The sequence below is a fragment of the Diadema antillarum genome, unplaced genomic scaffold (assembly GCF_040938485.1).
Source record: "Diadema antillarum isolate AM-2024a unplaced genomic scaffold, OU_Dant_1.0 seq00001654_RagTag, whole genome shotgun sequence".
Classification (NCBI taxonomy): Eukaryota; Metazoa; Echinodermata; class Echinoidea; order Diadematoida; family Diadematidae; genus Diadema; species Diadema antillarum.
Genome location: NW_027272355.1, coordinates 405,001 through 430,153, shown reverse-complemented (window position 1 = coordinate 430,153; position 25,153 = coordinate 405,001). Strand labels below are relative to the sequence as shown.

At 38.8% G+C, this 25,153-nt stretch overlaps 2 protein-coding genes across 3 annotated transcripts in view; both read right to left on the bottom strand.

Annotated features, from left to right (window-relative positions):
• LOC139711399 (uncharacterized) overlaps positions 1-25,153 on the bottom strand; it is a 274,375-nt gene that overhangs the window by 136,396 nt on the left and 112,826 nt on the right. The gene's annotated exons all lie outside the window — the stretch shown is intronic.
• Positions 19,251-25,153, bottom strand: part of LOC139711389 (tyrosine kinase receptor Cad96Ca-like) — a gene marked incomplete at its 5' end in the record, with an annotated part of 8,053 nt that continues 2,150 nt past the window's right edge. The window contains 7 exons of the mRNA XM_071623275.1: positions 19,251-19,316; positions 20,364-20,463; positions 20,730-20,826; positions 21,155-21,257; positions 23,037-23,141; positions 24,089-24,270; positions 24,541-24,636. Of these exons, the coding sequence (XP_071479376.1) occupies positions 19,251-19,316; positions 20,364-20,463; positions 20,730-20,826; positions 21,155-21,257; positions 23,037-23,141; positions 24,089-24,270; positions 24,541-24,636 (749 nt within the window). The remainder of the gene's footprint in view (positions 19,317-20,363; positions 20,464-20,729; positions 20,827-21,154; positions 21,258-23,036; positions 23,142-24,088; positions 24,271-24,540; positions 24,637-25,153) is intronic.

Below are 25,153 nucleotides of genomic sequence, written 5' to 3'. Positions count from 1 at the left end.
TTTCTATATTCAACCTGCATGTAGAATATGATAGTATATTCATTTCTTGCGAGACGTTTAGTGAACTTATATTCGTTGTTGAGACAAAATTAAATATACAAGAAATTGTGTTAAACATCGTATAAGGTTTATGAATATTAAATGCTCAAATATACATGTAGGCCCTCTATATTGCAAGTGACACCCAAAATATTTGTATTACACATGCAACATTTCATGACAGCGTAGGTACGGGACTGGAAATACAGTAAATTTGTTCTATTTTTCCATGCATATGTTTTGCCATTCATATAGCACAATATAAGCATAGGAATGGCGGCCATTTTGAATAAAAAATGAGCTTTAAATACTAAATGAACCTATATGAATGAAAATTCTCTTGCTAATGCAGATGGAGTAACTCTAGGAACAGAAATGTACAAAGTTTGGTGGAATAATTGGTCATAAAATGCACATTATTATGTTTATCAAGGCCGACATATCTGGCGGCCATTTTGGATTTTTGCATTTTGCCGAAAATGCTCAAGGTTACGCGAGTGGCATCAATCGTATTTGGAATCAGCACCCTCGAATTGACAAGAAACCATCAAAAAACATTGTATATATCGAAAAACAAGGTTGGGTGCCTTCTAGCCTGGACTACAGTGCAGGCTGAGATGATACTGGGTAGGCCTATAACACCACTGGGTAAATCAAACCGAGGCGACAATCGTATTTTTGTTTTTGTTATAGAACATTCTATTTCTACGAATAATACTTCACATTCTTCAAAAGATATAACAGCTCTTACTTTATATTGCAGGTTTTTATGAATATTAAAATGCTACGCCTCCACCTCTTCTTCCTTCACGGTTTGCAGCTCTAACCATAATATAATAGCTTTTTTTTATGCCTCCGCAACGAAGTGGCCGGAGGTATTATGTTTTCGGGTCGTCCGTCCGTCCGTCCGTCCGTCCGTCCGTCCGTCCGTCCGTCCGTACGTCTGTCCGTACGTCCGTCCGTCCCGTTTTGTTTTTGTCGATATCTCAAGAACCGTGTGGTGGTTTTACATCAAACTTGGTATGAGGGTATATCCTTGGGGGATGATACTTTGTGTGGATTTTAGGGTCACAGGGTCAAAGGTCAAAGGTCACAGGTTATTTTGTGAAAAAAATTGAAATTTCATGTTTTTCTCCATATCTCGCAAATGGTTCAAGGTATCTTCATGGAACTTAGTATATAGGCTTGTACCGATGGGCAGTGATTATCTAGGGAAGTTGGGGTCATGGGTCAAAGGTCAGGGGTCAAAGGTCAAGGTCAACTCCTCAAAATATCACTACTTTCCTTATATTTATGCAATGAATGAAGGTTTTTTTTTTTACTTGATGTATACATGTATTACCCAATATATATTCTGTGGGAAGTTTCTTGCCAAAAGGTCAAAGGTCAAAAGGTCAAGTGAAAGTGCTAAATTGCACTTTTTCCTCCATATCTCAAAAGTAACTCAAGGTATCATCATGAAACTTACATATTTATGCATGTTCAACCTAACAGTGATTCTCTTTGGAACTGTGAGGTCTAAGGTCAAAGGCCAGGTTTAGATAATGCTATTTTCCCATTTGATACTGAAATTATACTTTTTCTCAATACCTTGAAAAATTACTCAATGCATAAACTTATAAAAGGGTCAAAAGTCAAGTAAAAATCATCAGTTCCCCAAATACCTGCACTCTGACATTTTAATCATTCATCCAATTGAACCTAGTTCTAGGAAAGTGAACATTCAGCACATTTGTGTCAAACCTGTCATTTTAATATTTTGCCAATTGTTTGAAACTGTCATCACACATTGTCAAGACATTGTATTATAGATCTATTAGGAGAACCATGCATTATGGCGGAGGCATATCAGTCGCCGAAGCGATATATCTAGTTAAATTACAAATAGATTTCATTGCTGAAGTAAAGTGGAGCCAAGTTTCTGTGATACCAATGACTGAAAAAGGAAAATATCTACAGTATGAAGAAAGGTTTCAAAAGAATCAAAATTCTTATTCAAACTCCTAGAGTTAACATGTAACAAAATAAAATTCTTCGAGTTTCTGAAATTCTCAACGAACTCAAAGCTGAAGTGTTTAACTCAAAGCAGGATTGCTGCATTAAATCCATCTACACAGTACGATAGCTGTATAGTCCTATTTTAAAATCTTTCCTATTTGGATTGGATTCAATGTGACGTTATACACAAGAGGTTTCTGTGTGTGAAGGATGAATGAAAAGGGGAGCGAGGATGATAATGATGAAGACAATGATGATAATGACGATGATCATGATGATGATGACGGGGATAAGAGAAGAAAAACACGTTGGAAATGTTGAAAATGTGAAAAGAGAGGGAAAATAACAAATTCGTCACTATACACATTATAACCATCTTAAACTTCTCAGCCACTTCATGACAAAATGCGGAACCAGTTATCTGTTGTATTTTTGTAGTCGGATGCCCTATCAAAAATAACTAATTCTTATACCATTAGAATTTGCAATCAATATAAACAACTATGTCAACAGTAATGCGATATTATATAGTTCTCCAGTGTTTCTCGTCATTTTTGTTTCTCGTCATTAACCTTCCTTGTCATTCAGGACTATACTGGAGGGTTTGGCAGCAGCCTGCTAATCTTTGCCTTCCATGGAACAATAAAAGTTATCCTATATCGTATCACTGTGTCACTCCTACAGTGTATTGCTATATATTGATAAGTGATATTTTATCTGTAGGGCCTATTTTTTTTCTTTTGCTGATGACACCAAACTTTTTTTACCCGGAAAAGATGTTGCAATGATTAATCCACTTGTCAATACTGAAAATAATGAAAAAAGTGCAAAAGTGGGTTGTTTAGCCACAAAATCATACCAAGACACATGATTTTAAAATCTCGGAATGAAAATGTTGATGCAAATTCAATATGTATAACATTAAATGATAATGTTGAGATTGAGAGTATTAAAAGTATTAAATTTCAAGGTGTTTTTATTGATTAATGTTTAAGTTGGAAAGATCATAATATTAATCATATTTCTTTTAAGATATAAAAAGTAATTGGAGTACTGAATAATTTGAAACATATACGATTGAAAAATTTTTAGTAGATATGATTTTATCACATTATCATGATAAAAAAGAAATAAAGAATTATTGTTCTTAAACCTGCAATGATTAATGTATAAGATTTTCATGGTATCAAAACATTTCAGATCGCTTCCTTTAATGTGTATTCTTTCACCAAAGAGTTATTACCTGATGTTTTTAATAATTATTACATTTTTTATTTTGATTTGAATATGTATGTTACCAGAAATTCCCATATAATGTACATTACTTTTTATAGATATGTTCTAGACAACAGTTATTTCTGATAAAGGTCCTTTAAATTTTAATATATTAGATAAGTGACAATGTTCCACTTAAAGTGATTTTAAAAGGAAGAATATTTCTTTTTATTACAGAAAGAATAATATGTATGCAATCCACTGTTAGATTATGTACATGTAAGGTTGCCTGTTGTTCGTTCTTTTGCTTGTTATTGCTGTTATAGCTTTTAGATTGTCTGCATTTGTCTTCTGAGTTTATTACCAATAAATCTTTACCAGTGCTTCTTTTTTTCTTATTTTTGCCGTATCAGTGATGGCTTCCTACAAAATACTGTTGTTGTTTTTTTTTCTTGTTGCCTGCCCTGTCTTTCTCCTTGTCTCCGATCATGTTCATTTACGTGAATATTTTGTCTTCTATATCTTGTCTATAACTTAAGGAACACAGTTTTTAACATGCAAACTTGTAAGATGCAGTCCATCAAGGGTTTGACCTCTGACAGGCCAATGGTCTTTTGTTATTCCCACACATCTGCTGCACTTCATACTGTTTTTACTGTGTCTATATGTTACTGTAACTGTCCTTGTACTGCTTGTGTTTTGTTTCGTGTATAATTCCGTTCTGTATACTTATTTTCCATAATTATATGACTGGGTTTGTCTATTCTTAAGAGATGTGAAATAAATCGAATTGAATTGAACCCAAGGGCCAGGGCACCGTTTAGATAAATTATATTCCATGTTTTCTTTGCACTGATCGCTTTGTATACCTTTAGGAAATTGTATCATTTAGCATTCTACTACGCTATTATATACAGAGGTTTTATATACACGTCCTTTTGTAAAATACTCTGTTTTTATTATGCCGAGATCGCTGACTAGTAAATGTTATGAAGTAGTTTTTTTTTCATAAACATCACGAAATGTATAAAGAGACTTATCGAACGAATTTATCGAAACAATATCGTGGTCTATTACTACGTATTTCATTCTTTGATATTGCTTTTAGTATTGGATTAATTTTAGTTGGTCAAAAATGTTTTTACACACTCTCTGTTCTCAGTAATATTTTCACACCTATGAATTTCGTGATCTACACCAGTCATGACAGTTTTACGAGCTAGCCTGTATGAAGGCACTATCATATTTGTGCTACTTCCTTGCGACACCTTTATATCACAACATGTAGGCAAGGTCCATTACCGATTATGTTCAGTATGTTGTACAATTGTATTTCCTTTTCTGCATTCAATAAAGAGTGGCATGGCTGTACACATTTTGTATAATTACCTGTTGAATCATACTCTCAGTTATTTTGTATCTCTTTTAGAAAAATAAAAGCATGAAAACAAACTGGCCTGAACTATATGACTTTGATATACACATACAAGTTCTCCAGGCTTTATTAAATCACTTTAAAGCTGATCTGCTTCTTTTCGGTCTTTTCGTTTTACTGTTGGCGAAAATAATCCAACAATGGTCAATTAAGTCATAATGGAGGGGATTAGTAATAGACAGTCACACATACATTATTGACAGTGTAGACGATTTGGAACTGCGTCATGTAAAACTAATATGAACAAATTTCAGAATTTTTCTTTTCTCGTCATTAGAACTCTCTCTCTTCATTGACTTCAAGATTTACAGTACTATAATAAAAATGATAACGATAATAGTAATCATGATTATCATTATTATTATTATCATTATTATTGTAATGAAATGACGATTAAAAGTAGATTGCGTACAAGTATGTTGTGTATATAGCTTACGTGTACGTGTATTGGAAGGGCGTGCGCGCTCGGCAACTAATTATAGTACATGTGTAAAGGGCGGACGCGCTTAGCGCTCGTAGTATGCTATGGGTATATCTGCGAGCGCGTCCGCGTAGTTGGGGAGAGTTGCTGAGCGTTCACTACAGCGGACGGACGTGCTGTCTGAATTCTCTCCGGCAGACTAATCGTCACCTACGAGTTACCATAGGGTTACGTGTGTAGGTGTTAGGTGCTAGGCGTCGGCTTCACACCCACTTTGTGTCGACTGGATCGTCATATACGGTAATAAAGTTCTTTATCTTCATGAACTCGTTATGATTCGCGTGATTTAGTGTGATCAATTCTGCGATTATGATGTGGCGTGGTTTGTTGGCGTGATTTTTAACGTAAAGGCCGTGACCGTAGAGCCTACATAGAATACATCGTATATAAGATAATGTCTACTGACTGTTCAGAGAGAGAGAAACTAGAAGATACTTACGGTTACGTTACATTTTGGCGGCAGCGGTGGGATACAACAACGGTATACAGATACTCATTATCTATATTAGTCTACGATTACGGCCGAAAATGTCAGAAAGACGTCGGCAACATCGCCTTCATCGACGCCTGTGTCGCCCGCAGTAACACTGACGCCTACCATATCTTAATGTACACAGAGTGCGCCTAGTAGCGCCTAACAACGGGAGAGTGCGAGTACAACACGGCGCCTGGCAGACGCGCCTAGATGACACGGCGCCTAGTTACGTGCACCTGCCAGTATTGTGACGTGTTGGCATAGGTTATATTGCGCCTTACCAGTAGAGCGCATGTGTCACCTTCTGCAGGAGCGCCTGTGGAAGTAGGTTACGCCTACTACTGTAGTATATGTACGATATATTCGCCACGCATATATTTGTATATTCCAGTGAGGTATATAGAGCGCCTATATGTAGAGCGCTACATACGCCTTCTCAGTTTAGTGCGCCTTTTGTGTAGAGCGCTATAGGCCCCCACGGCTTCTTGTAAGTCCTCGTTCTGGCTCTCTATAGTGTGTTGCATAGTTATGTGGCGCCTATAGAATGCAGGTTGAAGAGAAATAGGGCGCCTTCTATATGAAGAGCAGCCATATTGGACATGTCGAGAGATAAGCGCCTACTGTATTGTTAAATAATGTGAACGGCTCTCAAGGCAAGCTATAAAAAAAAAAAGAGTGCCACTGACTTTAGAGCGCCTGTAATATACAGACACTAAATTTGTTAATGCGCCTTTAAGGTATAGTAGCATAGCGTGACATAAAGTTCCACATAAAGATTTTCGGATGTGGGTGCCTCAGTTTCAGTAGCGCCTGTAACCAGAGCGCCTTAAAGTGCAATTCAACAGTATTCAAATACCGAATACATCAATGTGTACTCAAATGAAGGACTTATGCGCCTACGTCATTTAGATACAGTATAACGTACATTACGACTATAGCTTTTTACTTCCATAGATACTGATAGGTAGAGCGTGTTAAATGGTTCTTCAGTATATAGCATTTACATGACGCCTACATATAGGTATACCTTTTGACACTGCGCCTACCAAGCGGCTATTGTATCACTCTACAGCGCCTACAGAATAATAGTTGAGTTTAGTTTCTATACGACAATCTAAGTGGAAGAAAATGGCGACAGGAAAAGTCTCAGCTGAGGATGAGCTTGACGTTCTCACAACGGAGTTGAAGCAAAGTGAAGACAACCTACAACAGTCGAAGGAGGAAAACGATTTGTTGCTAGAACAGAACCGTTTGCTCAGACTGCAGATTGAATAATTGACACTAGGAGTGGCCGCAGATGGCAAAGTGACACCCCCAACCTCTTTGCCGCAATCGGCATTCTCCGTACCTGATTCTCAGAACAAGGTGAAAAGGGTAACAGACGATCTCGCTGATATTCAGCTTTCAGGATGGATGCCTAAAGCAACTTCAACGACAGATAATCGCTCACGGAGAAGGGTAAATGTAGATGGAGGAGTGCGAGTCGGTCAGGGAGGATTCCCAGAGCTTGGCAAAGCAACGGAAGAAATGAACCTCGATGTTGTCACAACCACTCGAAAAGATAATACTAGACATGGTTCCGAATCACCTCAATTCAGACAGAATTGCATGCCACTGAGGAATCTCTCCAAGCCAAATATTCTACCAGAGAAATTCGACGGGAAGACATCTTGGAGGGACTATTTCAAACATTTTGAGGCGTGCAAAGAAGCCAATAATTGGCAAGATGCGGAAGCTAAGGTGTTCTTGGCGGCGAGTCTTCGAGGTCAGGCAGTGAAGGTACTTGGGGATGATTCTTCCTTGCAGTACAAGGAGTTGGTGCGGCTTCTGGAGAAACGATTTGGACCAGGGCAGTTAGCAGAAAATTATCTGCTCGAATTACGGTTCAAGCGTCAAGGACCTAAGGAATCACTGCAAGAACTCGGACAAGTGATACGGGAAATGTCAACTTTAGCTTACCCAGAGCTCTCTGAAGAAGCACAGGACCGTCTGGCTAGAACACATTTCACAGAGGCTATTGAGGACCAGGCGATCAGAGAAGGTGTGTTCCGGGCCAGGCCCGTGTCCATGGACGAAGCCATTCAAGCGGCATTAGCGACAGAAAACTTCTTGAGGTTAGAGGAGCAACGCAATGGCAGGGGTCGAAGTTATTTGAAGCATGCACGAGTTGCAGATGACAAGGAGAAGGATTCGATGTCCCTGATTTGGGAGGAAATGAAGAAGCTAAAAGACGCAATAGGAAAGCAAGCAAGAGAACACGCAGAGAAAAAATCGGAAGGTAGCAACCGTAGTGGACAGAAGAACTCAGGTCGAAGTCAAGAGTGTTACAACTGCCACGAGTTTGGACACTTTGCTAGAAACTGTCCTAAACGGGCTGCTGAGAAAACCTCCTCGGGAAACGACAACCAGCCAACTCTGGAACCCGAGAGGAGGCTGTAGGAGGTACAGGGTTCCAGCCAATCAGAACGGGACAAAGGAATACCACGACATCTAAAGGAGGTGATCACACAATATTTCTTCCAAGAGGGTGTGCGAAAGGTGGACTCTATGTCGACGTACAGGTACGAGGAGTTAAAGCATTACTCCTGGTCGATACTGGGGCAACTGACACAATTCTCTCCTCATCTATGTACTATAGGATACCACATGGACAGAGGCCGAATTTGAGCTCATTTGAAGCTGATGTACGGAATGCCGATGGGAGTGAAATGGAAACCATGGGCAGTGCCATCATGGAAGTGAAAGTGGGGCACAGTGTTTGTACATCACGTGTTGTGTTTGGTGATACAGGGAATCTAGAAGGAATCCTTGGGATGGATTTCCTGTTGGAAACACAAGCCCGCGTAGACCTCCGAGATATGCATCTGGAACTTAATGGTGAGAAGATCCAGTGCAAGAGCAGGTATGGCGACAGAATTTGCAGGAGAGTGGTTGTTAGTTCTACGACAAGCATACCTACTGGCCATGAAGCTTTGATTTCGGGGTTAGTGAGAGGGCGACCTGAGGAGCTTGGTCTCGGACTGGTGGAACCAAATGAGAAGAGTGAGATAGTATGCAAGGGAGTAATTGTGGCACGGGTAGTAGCATCGGCACAAGGTAATATCGTACCTGTTAGAGTCTTCAACCCAGGAGAGAGAGAGTGTGTGTCGTCAGAAAGGGAACAGCTGCTGGGTACTTCACTCCTTTAGAAGTAAGTGATGTGGAGGAAGTCAACACAGACTGTTTTGAGAGACAACAGGAAGTCGAAGTCCCTGAACACTTGAGCGATTTGTTGAAACAAAGTTTGGAAGGGGTTGATCCACTATTTCGCTCTAAGATCGCGAAGCTGTTGAGTGATTACCAAGACATTTTCTCCAAGTCTGACGAAGACATCGGGTACACAAACCTAATTCAGCACCACATTGAAACGGGCACCACATCACCTATTCGACAACGCCCAAGACGGTTTCCCCCCAAGGAGCAAGATGAGGTGGATCGACAAGTACAGAATCTGCTAAAGACAGGTCGGATTGAACCATCAGATAGTCCCTGGGCATCGAACATTGTCCTAGTGCGGAAGAAAGATGGGACTAAGAGGTTTTGCGTGGATTATCGCAAACTTAACAATGTGACAATCAAAGATGCGTATCCTATCCCACGCATTGACATGGTTCTCAACCTTGGATCTTGCTTCAGGATACTGGCAAGTTGGTATGGACGATGACGCGAGGAAGAAATCTTCATTTGTTGTCAGAGGAGGGCTGTACTCTTGGCGAGTCATGCCGTTTGGTTTGTGTAATGCACCTTCAACCTTTGAACGCCTCATGGAACGTGTTCTCTCTGGACTCCATTGGAACATCTTACTAGTGTATCTAGATGACATCATAGTCTTTGCAAGAACAATTGATGAAGAGCTAGCACGTCTGGCTACAGTGTTTCAAAGATTGCGGGATGCTGGTCTGAAACTGAAACCAAAGAAGTGTTTCCTCTTCCGTCGAAGCGTTCTATATCTTGGGCATACCGTGTCATCAGAAGGGGTATCGACAGACCCAGACAAGATAAGAGTCATCAAGGATTGGCCAACACCTACCTGTGTGAAAGAGGTGCAGAGTTTCCTTGGCCTTGCCTCGTACTATAGGAGATTCATCAAGGGATTCTCATCTATCGCTCGCCCTCTACATCAGTTGACAGAGAAGGGACGAGATTTCATTTGGACAGATGACTGTGAGCAAGCCTTCAGGATCCTTCAAGACCACCTTGTGTCGGCTCCAATCTTGGCGTATCCAGACCCTGGAAAGGAGTACATCCTTGATACGGACGCAAGCAATGTCGGCATTGGTGCGGTCTTATCCCAAGAGGTGGATGGGAAGGAACGGGTGATCGCATACGCGAGCAAGACTCTGACAAAAGCAGAAAGAAACTACTGTGTGACAAGGAGGGAGTTGCTTGCCATAGTTGTCTTTCTTAAGCAATTACGCCAATATCTGTACGGCAGTAAGATCACAGTCAGGACTGATCACGGGGCACTGAAATGGCTTCTCAACTTCCGTGATCCACAAGGACAGATGGCCCGTTGGCTTCAGGTCACAGCTGAATACGATTTAACCATTGTCCATAGGGCAGGTCGCTCCCACGCGAATGCTGATAGTCTCTCCAGACGTCCATGTGGGACTTGCCGGCAATGTGATCGTGATCTCGAGGGCCCGACTGGACTAGTTTCACACTTGAGAGCACCCCCCTTACCTGAAAGTGACAAAGGACAAGCGGGTCATAGTTCTTCAGAACCTGAATCGAGCTTGAGAGCCGATGGTGTATCTGACCGCAACTACGTTCCTGCAGTAGAAGTAAAGGCTGTGACTGCTCAGCCGAATGTTACCACCGCAGATATAAAAGCTGCACAGTTGGAAGACTCATCCATGAAGTGGATCATAGAACGTAAGGAGAAATCTGACCCAAGACCAGACTGGTCAGAGATGGTAGGCAAACCTGGAACTGAGAAGACATATTGGCGAATATGGGATCAGTTGGAGTTGAAGAGTGGTGTATTGTGCAGAAGATGGGAATCAGACGATGGAGGCGAGGTGAGATGGCACAGAGTCCTACCGGAAAGTCACCGGAAAGCAGTTGTCAGAGAACTGCATGGTGGTGCCACAGGAGGCCATCTCGGTATGAATAAAACCATCGCAAAGGTGCGCATGAGATTCTACTGGCCCAGTATGGATGCGGACATCAGGTCAGTGGTTAGAACATGCAACATGTGTGCCAGCAAGAAAGCTTCCAATGCTCACAAGAAAGCACCGCTACAACAAAGGCCAGTAGGAATGCCAATGGAAAGAGTTGCTCTGGACATAGTCGGACCTCTCCCGGAGACGGAACGGGGGAATAGATACATCCTTGTCGTTGGGGATTACTTTAGTAAGTGGATGGAGGCTTACCCAATAGCAGACCAATCAGCAGAGACGGTAGCAAACAAGTTCGTGCAAGAGTTTGTGTGCCAATTTGGAGTTCCCTTGACGTTACACTCTGATCAGGGCCGAAATTTTGAGTCCCGAGTGTTCAAGGAGATGTGTCGGATTCTAGGCATCGAAAAGACCCGTACGACACCTTACAATCCGAAGTCTGACGGCTTGATTGAGAGATTCAATCGAACTCTAATAACCATGGTATCGTTGATGATCAATCCACTTCAGAGGCAGCGTGACTGGGATGAAAAATTGCCATTAGCTCTTCTTGCTTACAGGTCTGCCCCTCAGGACTCTACAGGCGAGACGCCTAACATGCTGATGCTTGGGCGTGAGACACGTCTGCCGATAGACCTCACGACAGAGGTACTTCAAGACGAGCAGACCGAGGACGAACTGCAGACGGACTATGCGGAAAATCTTCGAAGACGCATGGGCTTAGCTCATGCAAGGGCAAGGAAGAATCTGCAAAAGAGCGCTAGACACCAAAAGATGACTTACGATAAGACTGCTGGTAAGAGAGACCTAAAGGTGGGGACATTCGTCTGGTGTTTTAACGCAGCCAAAACTAAGGGCTTGTCACCAAAACTCCAGAGGAAATGGCAAGGACCTTACCTTATCATCCACAAGTTATCAGATGTCACTTACAGACTTCAAGCAAAACCCCAGGGGAAGATGATGGTTGTCCATGCAGATCGCCTGAAACCGTATCAGGGCGAGGAGTTAGAAACGTGGAACCAAGAACCAGGCACAATACCAAAGCAACAAGACGTCGATTCGTCAGAGGGCAAACTAGTAATTCGAACAGCAGCACCACTTATCGAGTCAGAAGTTCCTGGTCTAAGCACCATGGATGTAAACACTGCTGTGGACCACCAACAGGAATACCACAATCAATCACCTATTGGGCGTCAGACTCCTGCATCAGCAGCTCGTAGGAATCCACAGAGACAGAGAAGAGAACCAAAGCGGTTGATTCAAGAAATATAATGCTCAGTCATTTTTATACTGAGCCACTAAGCCGATGTGATGCATCTGTGGTAATTTGCTGTTTATATTGGATTACACTTGACTTGACCACAGGTCTTCAGGACAGTAAAGATGTGTCCTGTTTGTTTGTTTTTGTTCTTAATTGTACAGGTATTTCACTATGGTTCGGTACGAGAGCGCCACCTTGAAGTGCTACACTTGTCGACGCTTCTTTCGTCATCGACGAAGTTTAATGCGGCATATAGATGTAGAGCACCGCAGGCCAATGTCCTATCAATGCGACCAGTGTGAGTGTGCATTCAATTGAAGGGACAATCTTCAGGCCCACATTAGGCACCGTCACCAGGGAAGGGATCGTCGTGGGGAAGGAAGCAGGAGTCAGGGCGGCATGTTTCCAGAGCGCCCGTCTGCTAGACAGGGACGGACTGAGCCTGTGGCGAGCAGGAAGGAAGAATCGGGAATTGAAATTCTTGTGTCGCCATTAACTAGGAAGGCTGTCGATGAAGAGCCGACGGAATCGCTGCCATCGAAGGAGGCAGCGAACGGCCCGGCAGAGAGTTCTGATGGCGAGGAACGTGCAGTTCATCTGGATGAAACCGAGCCTGTCGGTGAAGAGGCTGAGCTGCATCAGGCCCAGGTACAGGCAGCTCGTCCATCTTCCGTAATTGTTCGTCCCCCTTTGAGTGGAAAGCCAAGGGGAATGATGGCCCTCATTCAGGATGGAGCAGCATTCACAGACTCATCTGAGGAAGAGGAAACGGAAGAAGCTGAGGGTGATGGGATTGGGAACGGAAATGCGCCAATTTTGAGAGCGACTCAGGTTGGCCGTCCACTGCAGGAGCTAAGCGTCCACAAGCTGACTCCCGGTCAATTGCTCAACGTCAGTGAGCAAACTTCCAGTACAAGCTACAGTGGTGACGATAAGGTGTTTGAGGAGCATAAGGAACGGCGCTACCAAGTGATAGTGCTGCGACGGGCTACGGTACATACGTCGTCTCCTCCCACGAAGGTCCGCAAGCTGACACGGGGAGAGGTCGGATCTCCAATGAGCACCTCCCAACTTGAAGAGGCATGCGTCGGTCGAGTCTACCGTATCAAAGAGACTGCGAAACGCCAGACCTACAACGATGGAAACCTCGTCTTCCAGGAGGACTTAACCACCGTATACGACGTTAGTCTGGACGCAGGATTCCTTGGAGCTTGTTAACTGGCATTAAAGAAGGACATGTGAACTTTAAGGGACGCTGTACTCAGTTTTTTGTTGCAAAGACTGTTGTTTTTCTTTCTTGTTGTGTAACAATTTATACACATCAATTTTTATCAGTTTCAGGTAAACATTCTTACCTTGAAAGTTCCTGCGAGAACTTGTATCTGAACATTTCCGATAAGTACAGTTGTAGTTAAAAGTTGAGGTTGAGAAACGTTTCCGGCCTATAGAGGGCGGTGGTAGTCACGTGGCATGGAGATGTAATTAACATGGAGAATGACATGTTTACAAAGTGTTCTATGGAGTCAAAAGACATTTCATGATGTTGTACGAAGTGTGAGGTTATGAAGTCTTTAATGTTTTAGAATTTTTGATTGTCTTCCACAGTTGTCAAGGTGACAAAAAGATTTTATTGTTGAACTGTTGCACTGTAGCGTTCTAACAATGATGCTTATTCGGAGGACTAGTGATACGGAACAGTGAAACATTTTAATACCTCATCAATTTTGCTTTTTGAGGGGCTGAAACCCGATACATGCTGGTAGCAAGTGCCTCGTTAGTAGAGGAGTTCCTATAACGTTTGAAATGTTGAAACACTAGCTTGTGTAAATACGTGTATTCAGTAATTTCTTGAAGGAGAGAATGTGTTTTTGTAACATATCCATGTGTACTTAGTTGTATGGCATGATTACAAGAATATAAGTGAAGAGGCTGCTAGGCTAATTGCTTGGAAGGAAACATGAAAAAAAATCGGTGTTCGGGGTTGGTCGTTTTATTATTCAAACAAGCCATATGATAGATAGTCAAGGGACTGACTATTCTAAGGGAGGGGCAATGTAATGAAACTAATTATAGTACATGTGTAAAGGGCGGACGCGCTTAGCGCTCGTAGTATGCTATGGGTATATCTGCGAGCGCGTCCGCGTAGATGGGGAGAGTTGCTGAGCGTTCACTACAGCGGACGGACGTGCTGTCTGAATTCTCTCCGGCAGACTAATCGTCACCTACGAGTTACCATAGGGTTACGTGTGTAGGTGTTAGGTGCTAGGCGTCGGCTTCACACCCACTTTGTGTCGACTGGATCGTCACATACGGTAATAAAGTTCTTTATCTTCATGAACTCGTTATGATTCGCGTGATTTAGTGTGATCAATTCTGCGATTATGATGTGGCGTGGTTTGTTGACGTGATTTTTAACGTAAAGGCCGTGACCGTAGAGCCTACATAGAATACATCGTATATAAGATACTGTCTACTGACTGTTCAGAGAGAGAGAAACTAGAAGATACTTACGGTTACGTTACATTATTGTTGTACAGGTTCACACCATGCTGATAGCGTATTTATACATGGTTATATACATACATTATAGTCATACTATATGAATCATCTTATCTTTGTCCATCTTGGAACTCTCACGTGTTGGATTTCGAATGCTGTAATTTTAAGAAGAACAAGTCTCAAATACTCCATGGATGCAACAAGAATGTTTTTTTTTTTTATTACAAAATTTTCAGCCTGCCTCAGGCCTTCGTCAGTGTAGTGTATACTATAGACAATGATACGTTTTTGTTTTTTTTTAAAAAACCCTTCTTGTTGCATCCATGGCGTATTTGAGACTTGTTCTTCTTCACAACCTTATAATTATATATATGAAGAGTTTTTTCGTAAAAACCGATAAGTCAATATTTGCCAAATGGAGATATTTGAGATTAAAGGTCAAGAAAAATAAAGTGAATAATAAGAACATTTTTGCTTCTTTTGACCATAACTTCGAAAATGCATGTACCTTTATATGTAGTGACCAATATATCATTTAAAAGGTATTATTTTGTACTTTATGACAGAGGCCGTACTTCAAAATCTTCAAAAATGGACTTGTCGGTTTTTGCGAACAAACTTATGTAAATGCATATTTTTCATTTTTACAAATACTTATGAACATAATTATGATAATCTACATCCTGAGTTGATAATAATGCACTATGATACAAAATAAGTCATGCTGTGAAAACATATCGCCTAATCGGGACTCGATTATCATATCCAATTCCCGAACAATTCAGTGGAAATGAATTGAATCTTATCCTACCAATGCGACATATTTTATTTTATTTTTTCGGTAGGTCTGTACGGATATCCCTAGTAAAACATAGACAATGACAATTAACATGCCGAAAGTAATACAACTGGCGATATAATAATACATTGAATTATAACATAAAGAACCTCGGATAATATCGTGCGTTGATTTTTTTTTTGACATGATATCTTATATGAAAACGGCGGGTGCCCTCGTTTTTTTTTTTCAAGTTTCGATAAAACAAATGTTATTGATACAGTCTGTATCTAAATTACTTGAACAAAACTATTAGACCTCAGATTCGGAGTCGTTTACTGATCCAAAATTAAACCTTCTAACTATAGGTTTCATAGTGCCTGTACACGTTGCTATCTACTACATTTTGATGTTGTGCATAGCACTCTGCAGATTAGATGTGTCGTGGTTGTGTAGAAATATTTTAGACACCTTATCATAATCCCAGTGTACTATGTGAACCACACGACTGTTGTTTAAAGTCGGTGCACAATGTCAGTTACGTAAATTTACATAGTTTTGCGTGTTGGCTTTTCACACAATTGTGAAAAATCTGGTTACACAATACGTTTTGTATCATAATCAAAATATTTCAAACATTTATGTTGTATGCAAATTACTGTGTGTACATAAGCAGCTGCAAGGTTTGAGGTATTGCCAATGATTCCGCCTTTTTGATTTTTGATTTTATTTATTTCCGCTTTCAATGAATAGCAAGTGCAGTGATATAAATCGATAATATCAAAATACACAAATAGACACAGATAAGCAATTACATTGAGCAGTACCTACACAGAAACATGAAATAGAATATACAGCAATTTTCAGTAAAGTAGCAGTAATAACTAAATGCAGGTTACCGCCGTCGTAAGCGATTAAGCTTGAAATGGATGGGGCCTCATAAAAGACTACATCCAGCGACATAACTCTTTTGGAGGAAGTTAGGTGATCAGGTGGGTGCAGTGCAGTTGCAGGTAGAAAATAAAGATTTAATGAAAATGATAATCATTCTCCAAAATAAATGTTATCTTAAAGTAATGACTTGGGAGCATAAACGATTGTATCAAACTTTAATACAGCTTTATCATAGTGAAGGTTTCAAAGAATAAATAGTTGAGCTGCAAGATTATCACTGTCCGGAAGAGTTTAACTTTCCAGAGTAAGCAGCATGGATTTTACGAGATCCATTACATTTTTTGTTAAGTCTATGATCAGAGAGAGAGAGAGAGAGAGAGAGAGAAACAGAAAGAGAGAAAAAGAAACGTGTTGGACTCTACTAACACAGACAGTTGACAGATCCTCATCTGTCAACTGTCTGTGTTAGTAGAGTCCAACAACGAATTAAAAAAAATAAAATAAATTTTCTGCCTTCTTTTATCGCATCGATCGTAAAATTCGCCGCTAGCTCGGTAAACTTTGATATCAGAGGTGAACAGACTGCCGAAAAGTTAATAGCGAAATTCGAACGTAGACTCTATACATAGAATTCGGATTTGTTATTTCAGATCACATCCCAGCAAACACAGAACTTTTTCAGAATGTTTCGTGAACTTTTTTTTTAAGGATCCGTACGGCTTCGTATAAAATGGACGTTTTTAAAACGTGCATACAACGTCAAATGGGGGACTTAGCATTTACCGCAAAGCACAGGTTTTTCTTTTTTGAAAACCTTTTAGAAACGTCAACGGACGTTACAAAACGTTTTTATTATGTCTGCAATGTCTTCGTCCTTTGTAAACGTCCACAAAACGATTTTACTAGGTCTGCTACGTGGACTTCGTCTTTAAAAAAACGTTAAAAAACGTTAAAAAACGTTCTTATTTCGTCCTGTGTACGTCTCTTTATTATGAATATTCATGTATAATTATGAATATTCAAATTAAGATGTGTGTGATCTGATTTTAGTAACCATGTCTTCATGCATCACAACATTTTATAGGGATATAAAACAATGTGATACAGGGCCCTGTTTCATAAAGATGTTCGTAAAGTTACGAAGGACTTACGAGCGACTGGTGATCAGTTCTTGTGCTGAATTATGGAAATTCTGATAAGTATAGCACATCAGAATTGATCACCAGTCGCTCGTAAGTTGTTCGTAACTTTACGAGCAGCTTTATGAAACACCCCCCCCCCCCCGGTTCATCAATTAGGAATATGGTGTAGTATAGATGGTAGGACATTAGGACTAGGTTTAGGATAGGATTACATATTAGGATTAGGATACATTAATAATAATAATAATAATAATAATTAAAAAGGTTTTCTGGACGTTCTAGACGGATATGGATGTTTCTCTGAACGTTCTGGAAAGGGTCATAAGACTTTGCAGACTTTCTTAAAACGTTTTTTGAATGTTCTAGACGGTTTTCAAAGGTTTTCTGGACGTCCGCAAAACGTCCACAGAACGTTTTGGATATTCTTAAAAGGTTTTACTGACGTCCACAACGTTTAAAAGGTTTTCTCCAGGTCTTTGAAAATTCCAAAAGGTTCCTTATTTGTTTTCTAAACGTTTAAAACACGTTTTTATAACGTCCATTTGAAACGTTTTAAATACGTCGAAAACCTTCCACAAAAAGACGTTTTGAAAACGTTTTGACAAAACGTCCAAATAACGAACTTGGAATGTTTCAAGAACGTTCAGAAAACGTCATTGGGTTAGCTGGGATGATTAGGGCCTACAATATGTTACAAAACTTTACACATTTTATAGTGTGTTAAAAAGAGAAAATTGGCGTCGATTTCCTATACCATTACTGTATTAGTTCCAAATACACAACCACCACAGGCATTTTCCCAACGACTTAATATGTAAAATACACAATGGTGTTTAATAAAAAACAACCCTTATTACACTGCAAACTTTTACACAACTAATTTTCAGCGTAATTGTAATGACAAACACTGAAAACTACAGTAAATATAATGACAAGTCAGTTACCAATAATAATGCCTATATATATATATATATATATATATATATATATATCATAACTACAGCAGGACTTCGGTAACCCATGTATATTTACTTATGACAACAACCCATCCAGAAATTATTCGTTTACGAGAGTGGTAACTCCTACAGACATTAACATGTGAAAAATGTGGTAGACAGATTTATACCGTCGAATATATTACTATCATCAACGAAATAAAAAGGAAAATTACCAGTCATCCATAACCTGTGGACATTATGCCACTTAAATACAAACTTAATGTATCAAGTAAGATGCTATTTATGACACCAAGACGACACAACATTGCATATAATCAAGCAAAGAAGTAATACTGTGCATAGACATCGAGACATTCATAAAGACACAACCTTGAAGACAACTACGACACTAGAATATACAGAATCAAAATAAGAAATACTCTATTTTATTTTGTTAAGTTCGTGTTGAAATGGTGCTCAATTATATATGAAGAGTTTGTTTGCAAAAACCGATAAGTCCATATTTGCCAAATGGAGATATTTGCGATTAAAGGTCAAGAAAAACAAAGAGAATAATAAGAAAATGTTTGCTTCTTTTGACCATAACTTCAAAAATGTACCTTTATATGTAATGGCCAATATATCATTTAAAAGGTATTATTTTGTACTTTATGACAGAGACCATAATTCAAAATCTTCAAAAATGGACTTATCGGTTTTTGCAAACAAACTCTTCATATCTTTAGATCAGTATGACTTAGCAGTAACGTTTGTCAATGAAGACATAAACATATAAACGCTGACAGACACGTATCCCATAATGTATGAGAATATCTCAAACCACAATAAGAGTCCAGCAAAAAAAAAAACAAACAAATCAAAACAAGTAAAATGTCACAAATTTCAAAGAAAATGGCTTTTCATCGTTATGGACGTCTAGACTGTTATATCCGCCACAGATTCATACAATCTCTCATCTAGGTTCTGGAGTGACAGGTATTCCTAGATGGAAAGAACAAAGTGAGCACAGTTGAGTGGAAATAATTTCATTTTAGTCTAAAATCATTTCCTGTGATCTATAACCATCGAAAAGAATTAAGAAATATCAAAGCCTTCAAATGTTTCCATTATAATAATGACATAATCGTTTCCAAAAATCAGTTTCATAATCATAAAAAATATTTAATCGTGTACGATCAATAAGGTTCGGAAAGCTATGTTTATTCTCATCAAATGTTACATTAATTAATTGATTAATAATTTTTAATCAAAATTATGTTTTATAACTTAAGAATGATAGGAAACACACTCCTGTGCAAGTACAATGGTAATCCCAGCTTGAATTTACGTTATTAAACAATAAATGGACAGTGTTTGATAAAAGAAAAAAACATACTGTATCTTTTATGATAACTCAGTGAAAATACATATTGATAGAATGTTTGGCCCACTAGCATTTGTGCAGGTGTTATGTGATTGGTACCTATTCGTCTGAATTTGACAATATATGAAGAGTTTGTTTGCAAAAACCGATAAGTCCATATTTGTCAAATGGAGATATTTGCCATTAAAGGTCAAGAAAAATAAAGAGAATAATAAGAAAATTTTTCCTTCTTTTAACCATAACTTCAAAAATGTACATTTGTATGTAGTGACCAATATATCATTTAGAAGTTATTAATTTGTAATTTATGACAGAGACCGTACTTCAAAATCTAAAAAAGATGGACTTATCGGTTTTTGCGAACAAACTCTTCATATCCCTTTTTTTAAAATGTTCATATGACTCCAGAATTCTTTGCCGTGTGAACGTGAATTGAGTTTTTTTTTCTTCTGCCTTTTCTTTCCTTTTGTCCAGGAACGTCGTCAAGATATTAAGTTGAAACGGAGTGTATTGTGCTTTTTACAAGATATATCTACATAGGAAAGTAAACAGTTTTACAACTGCTAGATTGACAATAAGATCCTCAACACAATACATAAGAAATAATTAACGCTATGAGGAGCATCTTTCACTCTGACGATGAAAGAAATGAAGACGGTATTTACGTGATACACTTCCATTGTCGGTTCAAGTTTCCTCTGAATGACGTGATAAGAGCATCTCTTTGTTGGCTCCATTTCCCAGCAGCTGGTCATTATGAAGTATCTAAAGGAGGAGGAGAAATAAACAGAATTTTTAAGACCTATTGATATCCTTACTGATCTGCGTTTTTATTCATTATACAAATTTGATAAATACGCAAGTGTGCCATTATAGCGAAAGTGTCGCATCTAGACTGATTCCACAAAGAGCAGTTGGAATCGATGAAAATTCTCAACGAAAATAAGTAAACAACAGCAACAACAAAATCCACGCACACACACATTATATATTCACCTGCAAGCAAACAGGAAGTGAAGGTAAACACTCACAATTCTTGACCACAGTGAGAAGGGCGTGGCATCTTGTATCCCTTGGTAACCTGCTGCTTCACCATGTCCATCGTCATTTTGGGATATGGCCTTGCTCCTTGAAGACATATTAAACATATTACGTATTTCAACATTATATCTAATAGTGTTAAAGTTATGTTTTTCTATGGTTTTTTTTTTTTGCTACCTACTTTTATACTCTTTCTTCACTAGTAGTATAAATCATGATTCTCAAAGGAATGCACACTAATTGTAAATCTCAAGACATTACTTTTTTTTGTAAATTACGTTCACAAATATTATGTGTCATTTTACATACTATCATAAAAGTTCTATATTCTGGTACGAATTATACGGGGAGAATAACTTCATATTATCACTTCCTTTAGTCTAGATCGAGGTTAATTAATTTTGTGATGTAATACCTAGAGTGACGATCTCCCAAAGAAGGATACCGTATGACCAAATATCGCTTTCTAGAGTCCAATTTTTATTCTGCATTCCTTCAGGTGACATCCAGCGTGTTGGCTTCTGCAAAAAAGGAAAAAAAAATGAACAGCATATCTCATACATTTTAAAGAATATAAACATGTTTACCTCCATTCAATTTCACGTTAATGAACTAGGCAAAGACAGGTATCAGTGTGTTGTCTTGAGTAGCAGATTCTCGGACTTACTGTTTTGAGACTAAGGAGGGAATGGAATAGGCCCTTTAACACACAATCTTACTTTTTTGAGTTGATTGAGGTACTCTGTGGCATGAAAACATTCGCGCAGTAGTAGGAGAATTTTTTTCCATATAGGTGTGTGTGTGTGTTTTATTGATATATGTTATATGATGTAGGTATATCTAAACCATTTTCAGAAAAAGAAAAAAAAATAATGTCCTTGTTAAGAGGGGTATCTACTTCTTGTTAGTAATCATGTTCAGATGGAATTATGCAAATTCCTTCTACGATTGTATCCTTGAATAATATAGGTTTTCCCGGTCAATTTCATACTTTTGTCATTCAACGTGTTCAAGTTCCTATTCTGAGCATTCGGTTTCACGCATTCAACGCTGGCAGCACTTTTCAAATCGGCAATCACATTAAAAAATCCGGTCATTCGAATTCACTATCGGAGCATTCAAATTTAAGTGAGGAGCACGCATTTCAGCAGTGAGCCTTCAAATTGATGTCAATCTGGCGACGGAATCTCGTCGGCCACCTATTCAATGAAAATTTTGAACTCGGGCTTCACTAAAAGGAGTACAGGCACATGTCCCTCGGATAATATAGTACATAAAATGGAGGTCACATGTGTGAGAGAGTAAAAACTCATGCACGTAAAAAATCCCTCTTCATGTAGTCATCGCAAAGAGCAGGGCGTTTAAGCCGGTCAAGTGGTCTCACCTACACCCAACTGGACCCCATGGAAGACCAGCTTTTGCAGCTGAATATGGGCTATCGAGCCATCTTCTCAGATGGAAAATGAAACAAAAAACAACAACAAACGAATATTATAGGAAATGTATAGGCCTATACAGACGAGCTTAATACGGAAGGTTTATTGACACTTTCGGGAAAAGAAAAGAAAAAACCCAACAATTTCGACTACATTAAAACTGATAACATGAACATTGAATACGTCTAATTTGGTGTTTTTTGCTATCTTATTGGTTTACTTTTGAGGGACTATAATAATATGTGAGATCATTGTGCGTCAGTTTGTCTTCAAATTGATACATTGTCATTATGTGGTTAGTGTTGGGGCGAAAGATGATTAGTCTGTCGTTGTGTTGTTTGGATGCACTGCTGATTGGACCTTACTTATTTAAAATCTATATTTCGATGAAAAACAAGACTGTTCTCTGTTCATTGCAACGAACAGAGAACAATGTGGGACCTTTAAATAATCATAATTAGATACTGTACTGGTTGTGTGTGCCTTTTCTCCTTTCTTTAAAAAGAAGAAGAAGTCTACTCCATTTTCCTCTTTAAATTGATTGCAGGAGGTACGAACTTGATCGCCTGTAAATGAAATTACACGCTCCAAACAAGCTCGGGACTATCACATGACTATCCCGTGAATTTGAATGCACGAGTGGGAAGTGCAAAGCTCATATATCATTTGGAAATTGAACGCCCAAACACGAATTTGATTTGACGAAAAAGAAAAAGAACTTCCATGAGTGAAATTGATGCCTCGGATTCTGAATTTGAATGTCCGAATATTTTCGCCTGCGTGCGATGTGCGAATTTTGAATGCACATTAATGAATTGGAATCGCAAAAGTATGAAATTTACCGGTAAAACCTATACTTACCCTCCCAGAGGGTGAAATGAATGACATCATACCGTAGTCAGAAATCTTACAGATTCTGTCTTCCGTCATTAAAATGTTGTGAGCACACAGATTTCCATGGATTATCTAAGGAAGATATCAAATTGTGAACACTCTGATAAGAAATATCATGGATTACAGGCTTGAATGAACGTTATCATAATAATTGTACATAATTATTATATTTTTCAAAACGCAGGTGGAAGGAACACACACACACAACACACACACAATGGGCTCAAGTCACTGGATGCGATTTAAATCTGTCATATTCTATGGATGAAAAAATCATATGTGGAGGAAGCTAGTATATTTTTGTGGGGTTTTATATGTTCCAAGAAAGAAAGAACACCATCAAGTATACACATCTACATGTGTGTGTTTGCCTAGACCGAAATTCAAGCATATTTTGTTGTCTTTCTTTTTAATGATTAAGTGTACTATAGACAGTTTTAAGAAACATATTTGGATCTTGTGAGAGAATAGTGAGATATTTATAATGTTATCGGCAAACAAAGACAAGACGAAGACTGAATTGAAGCAAAGCTATCTCATTGATATGATGAAGATGAAGGATCCTCTGGAGACATCGCATCAGTGTGTTAGGACTCACTGGAAGAAAACTGTACCCTAATGGAGAAATATACAATGTTCATCAGTAATAAACCTCGTCCAGTGTGTAATCACATTTCAAAGAATCAAAATAAGTCCGGCCTTCTTCCGATAACGGCGAAGTTGTCCACAAGAATTGAACCTGGTCCACAAAGGGATGTTTTTATAGGCATTTCATGACATTGGTAAGGAACAGGTGATTATGTAGGAAAAGAACAGAGCACCAATTATGATATGAGGGCTGTCATCTATGAAACCGATGATAAGCAGCTACATCCTAGAAACATTAAAAGCTCTAGATTTCAAATCTGAATCAGTAGCAGGTGTCCTCTATCATCTTAACTCATCATAAACAATTTGTACGTCTGCATTACTTGCACTTATATCAAATAGATAAAAATTGACATTTCTTGCATAATTACCTCGTTGGACGCAAGGAATTCCATTCCTTTTGCCACCTGCCAGGCGAACTTCAGTAACTTGGACTCATCAAAGCGGGGTCTTGTTGGCTTGACGTTCCCATAGGGAGATTTTGAGGACTGGTTATTAAACTGTAGAAAAGTCAGTAGTGTCCCACCGGAAACAAATTCGTGTACAATGGTACCTGTTTGATGTCACAATATATATTAATTTTTACAGTAGTCGATGCAAAGGCCTTGAATACTTCAACTTTGCAGATATTGTGTTTTTTTTTCTTGATTATTGCCAACATAGAATATTCTAAGCAAATGAGTGTCATTCAATAACTTTGCTTAACATCATGAAAAGAGCAAATCAAACGCTGTTTAAAGCGCTTTTTTTTTCCATTGAAAGATACTTCGCTTAGATAACGCGATATTTTATTTTTTTCTCGGAGTAAACTGATAATACTTACGATATTCTTCACAGAATCCAAGACACCTCACGATATTTTGATGGTTTGGTAGTTTTTGCAAATATTTCACCACCTGCAGAAGGTCTGGAACACTTTCTGTATAGCAGAAATTAGATATTTTGATGATTAAAAAAGATGCATGAAGCTAAAGGAACGAAAGAATCATAATTGACATTCGAAATCACAATTTTCTGCTAGTCTACGGTTTAAAAGCATGCTTTAAACAAAGAGATTTTCTTTTTAAGTCGATCAGCGAAATATATACTTTTTTGTGTTACTAATTCCAACATTTATTCTTCAAGACCCGTCGTAAACATATTTTCATGATCATTTAACATACAAATCATTGTCACAAAAGTCATTTTTTTTTCTGTACAATGCCTTACTGTATGATTTTACCCTTAAACATGCAGTGAGGGCTTTATAATGCATCTATTTTTTTAAAATACTCTGTATTTCTTTTTTTTTTTCAATATATAATTGCAGGCAAATGGCATTTTCAACCTCAGAAATGCTTAAGGGGACACCTGCTGGCATTAATTTGTATCATCATGAACTAATGCTGTTGCTCTTAGACGTATAGCTTCAAATATCAATCAATTACTTTGTAAGT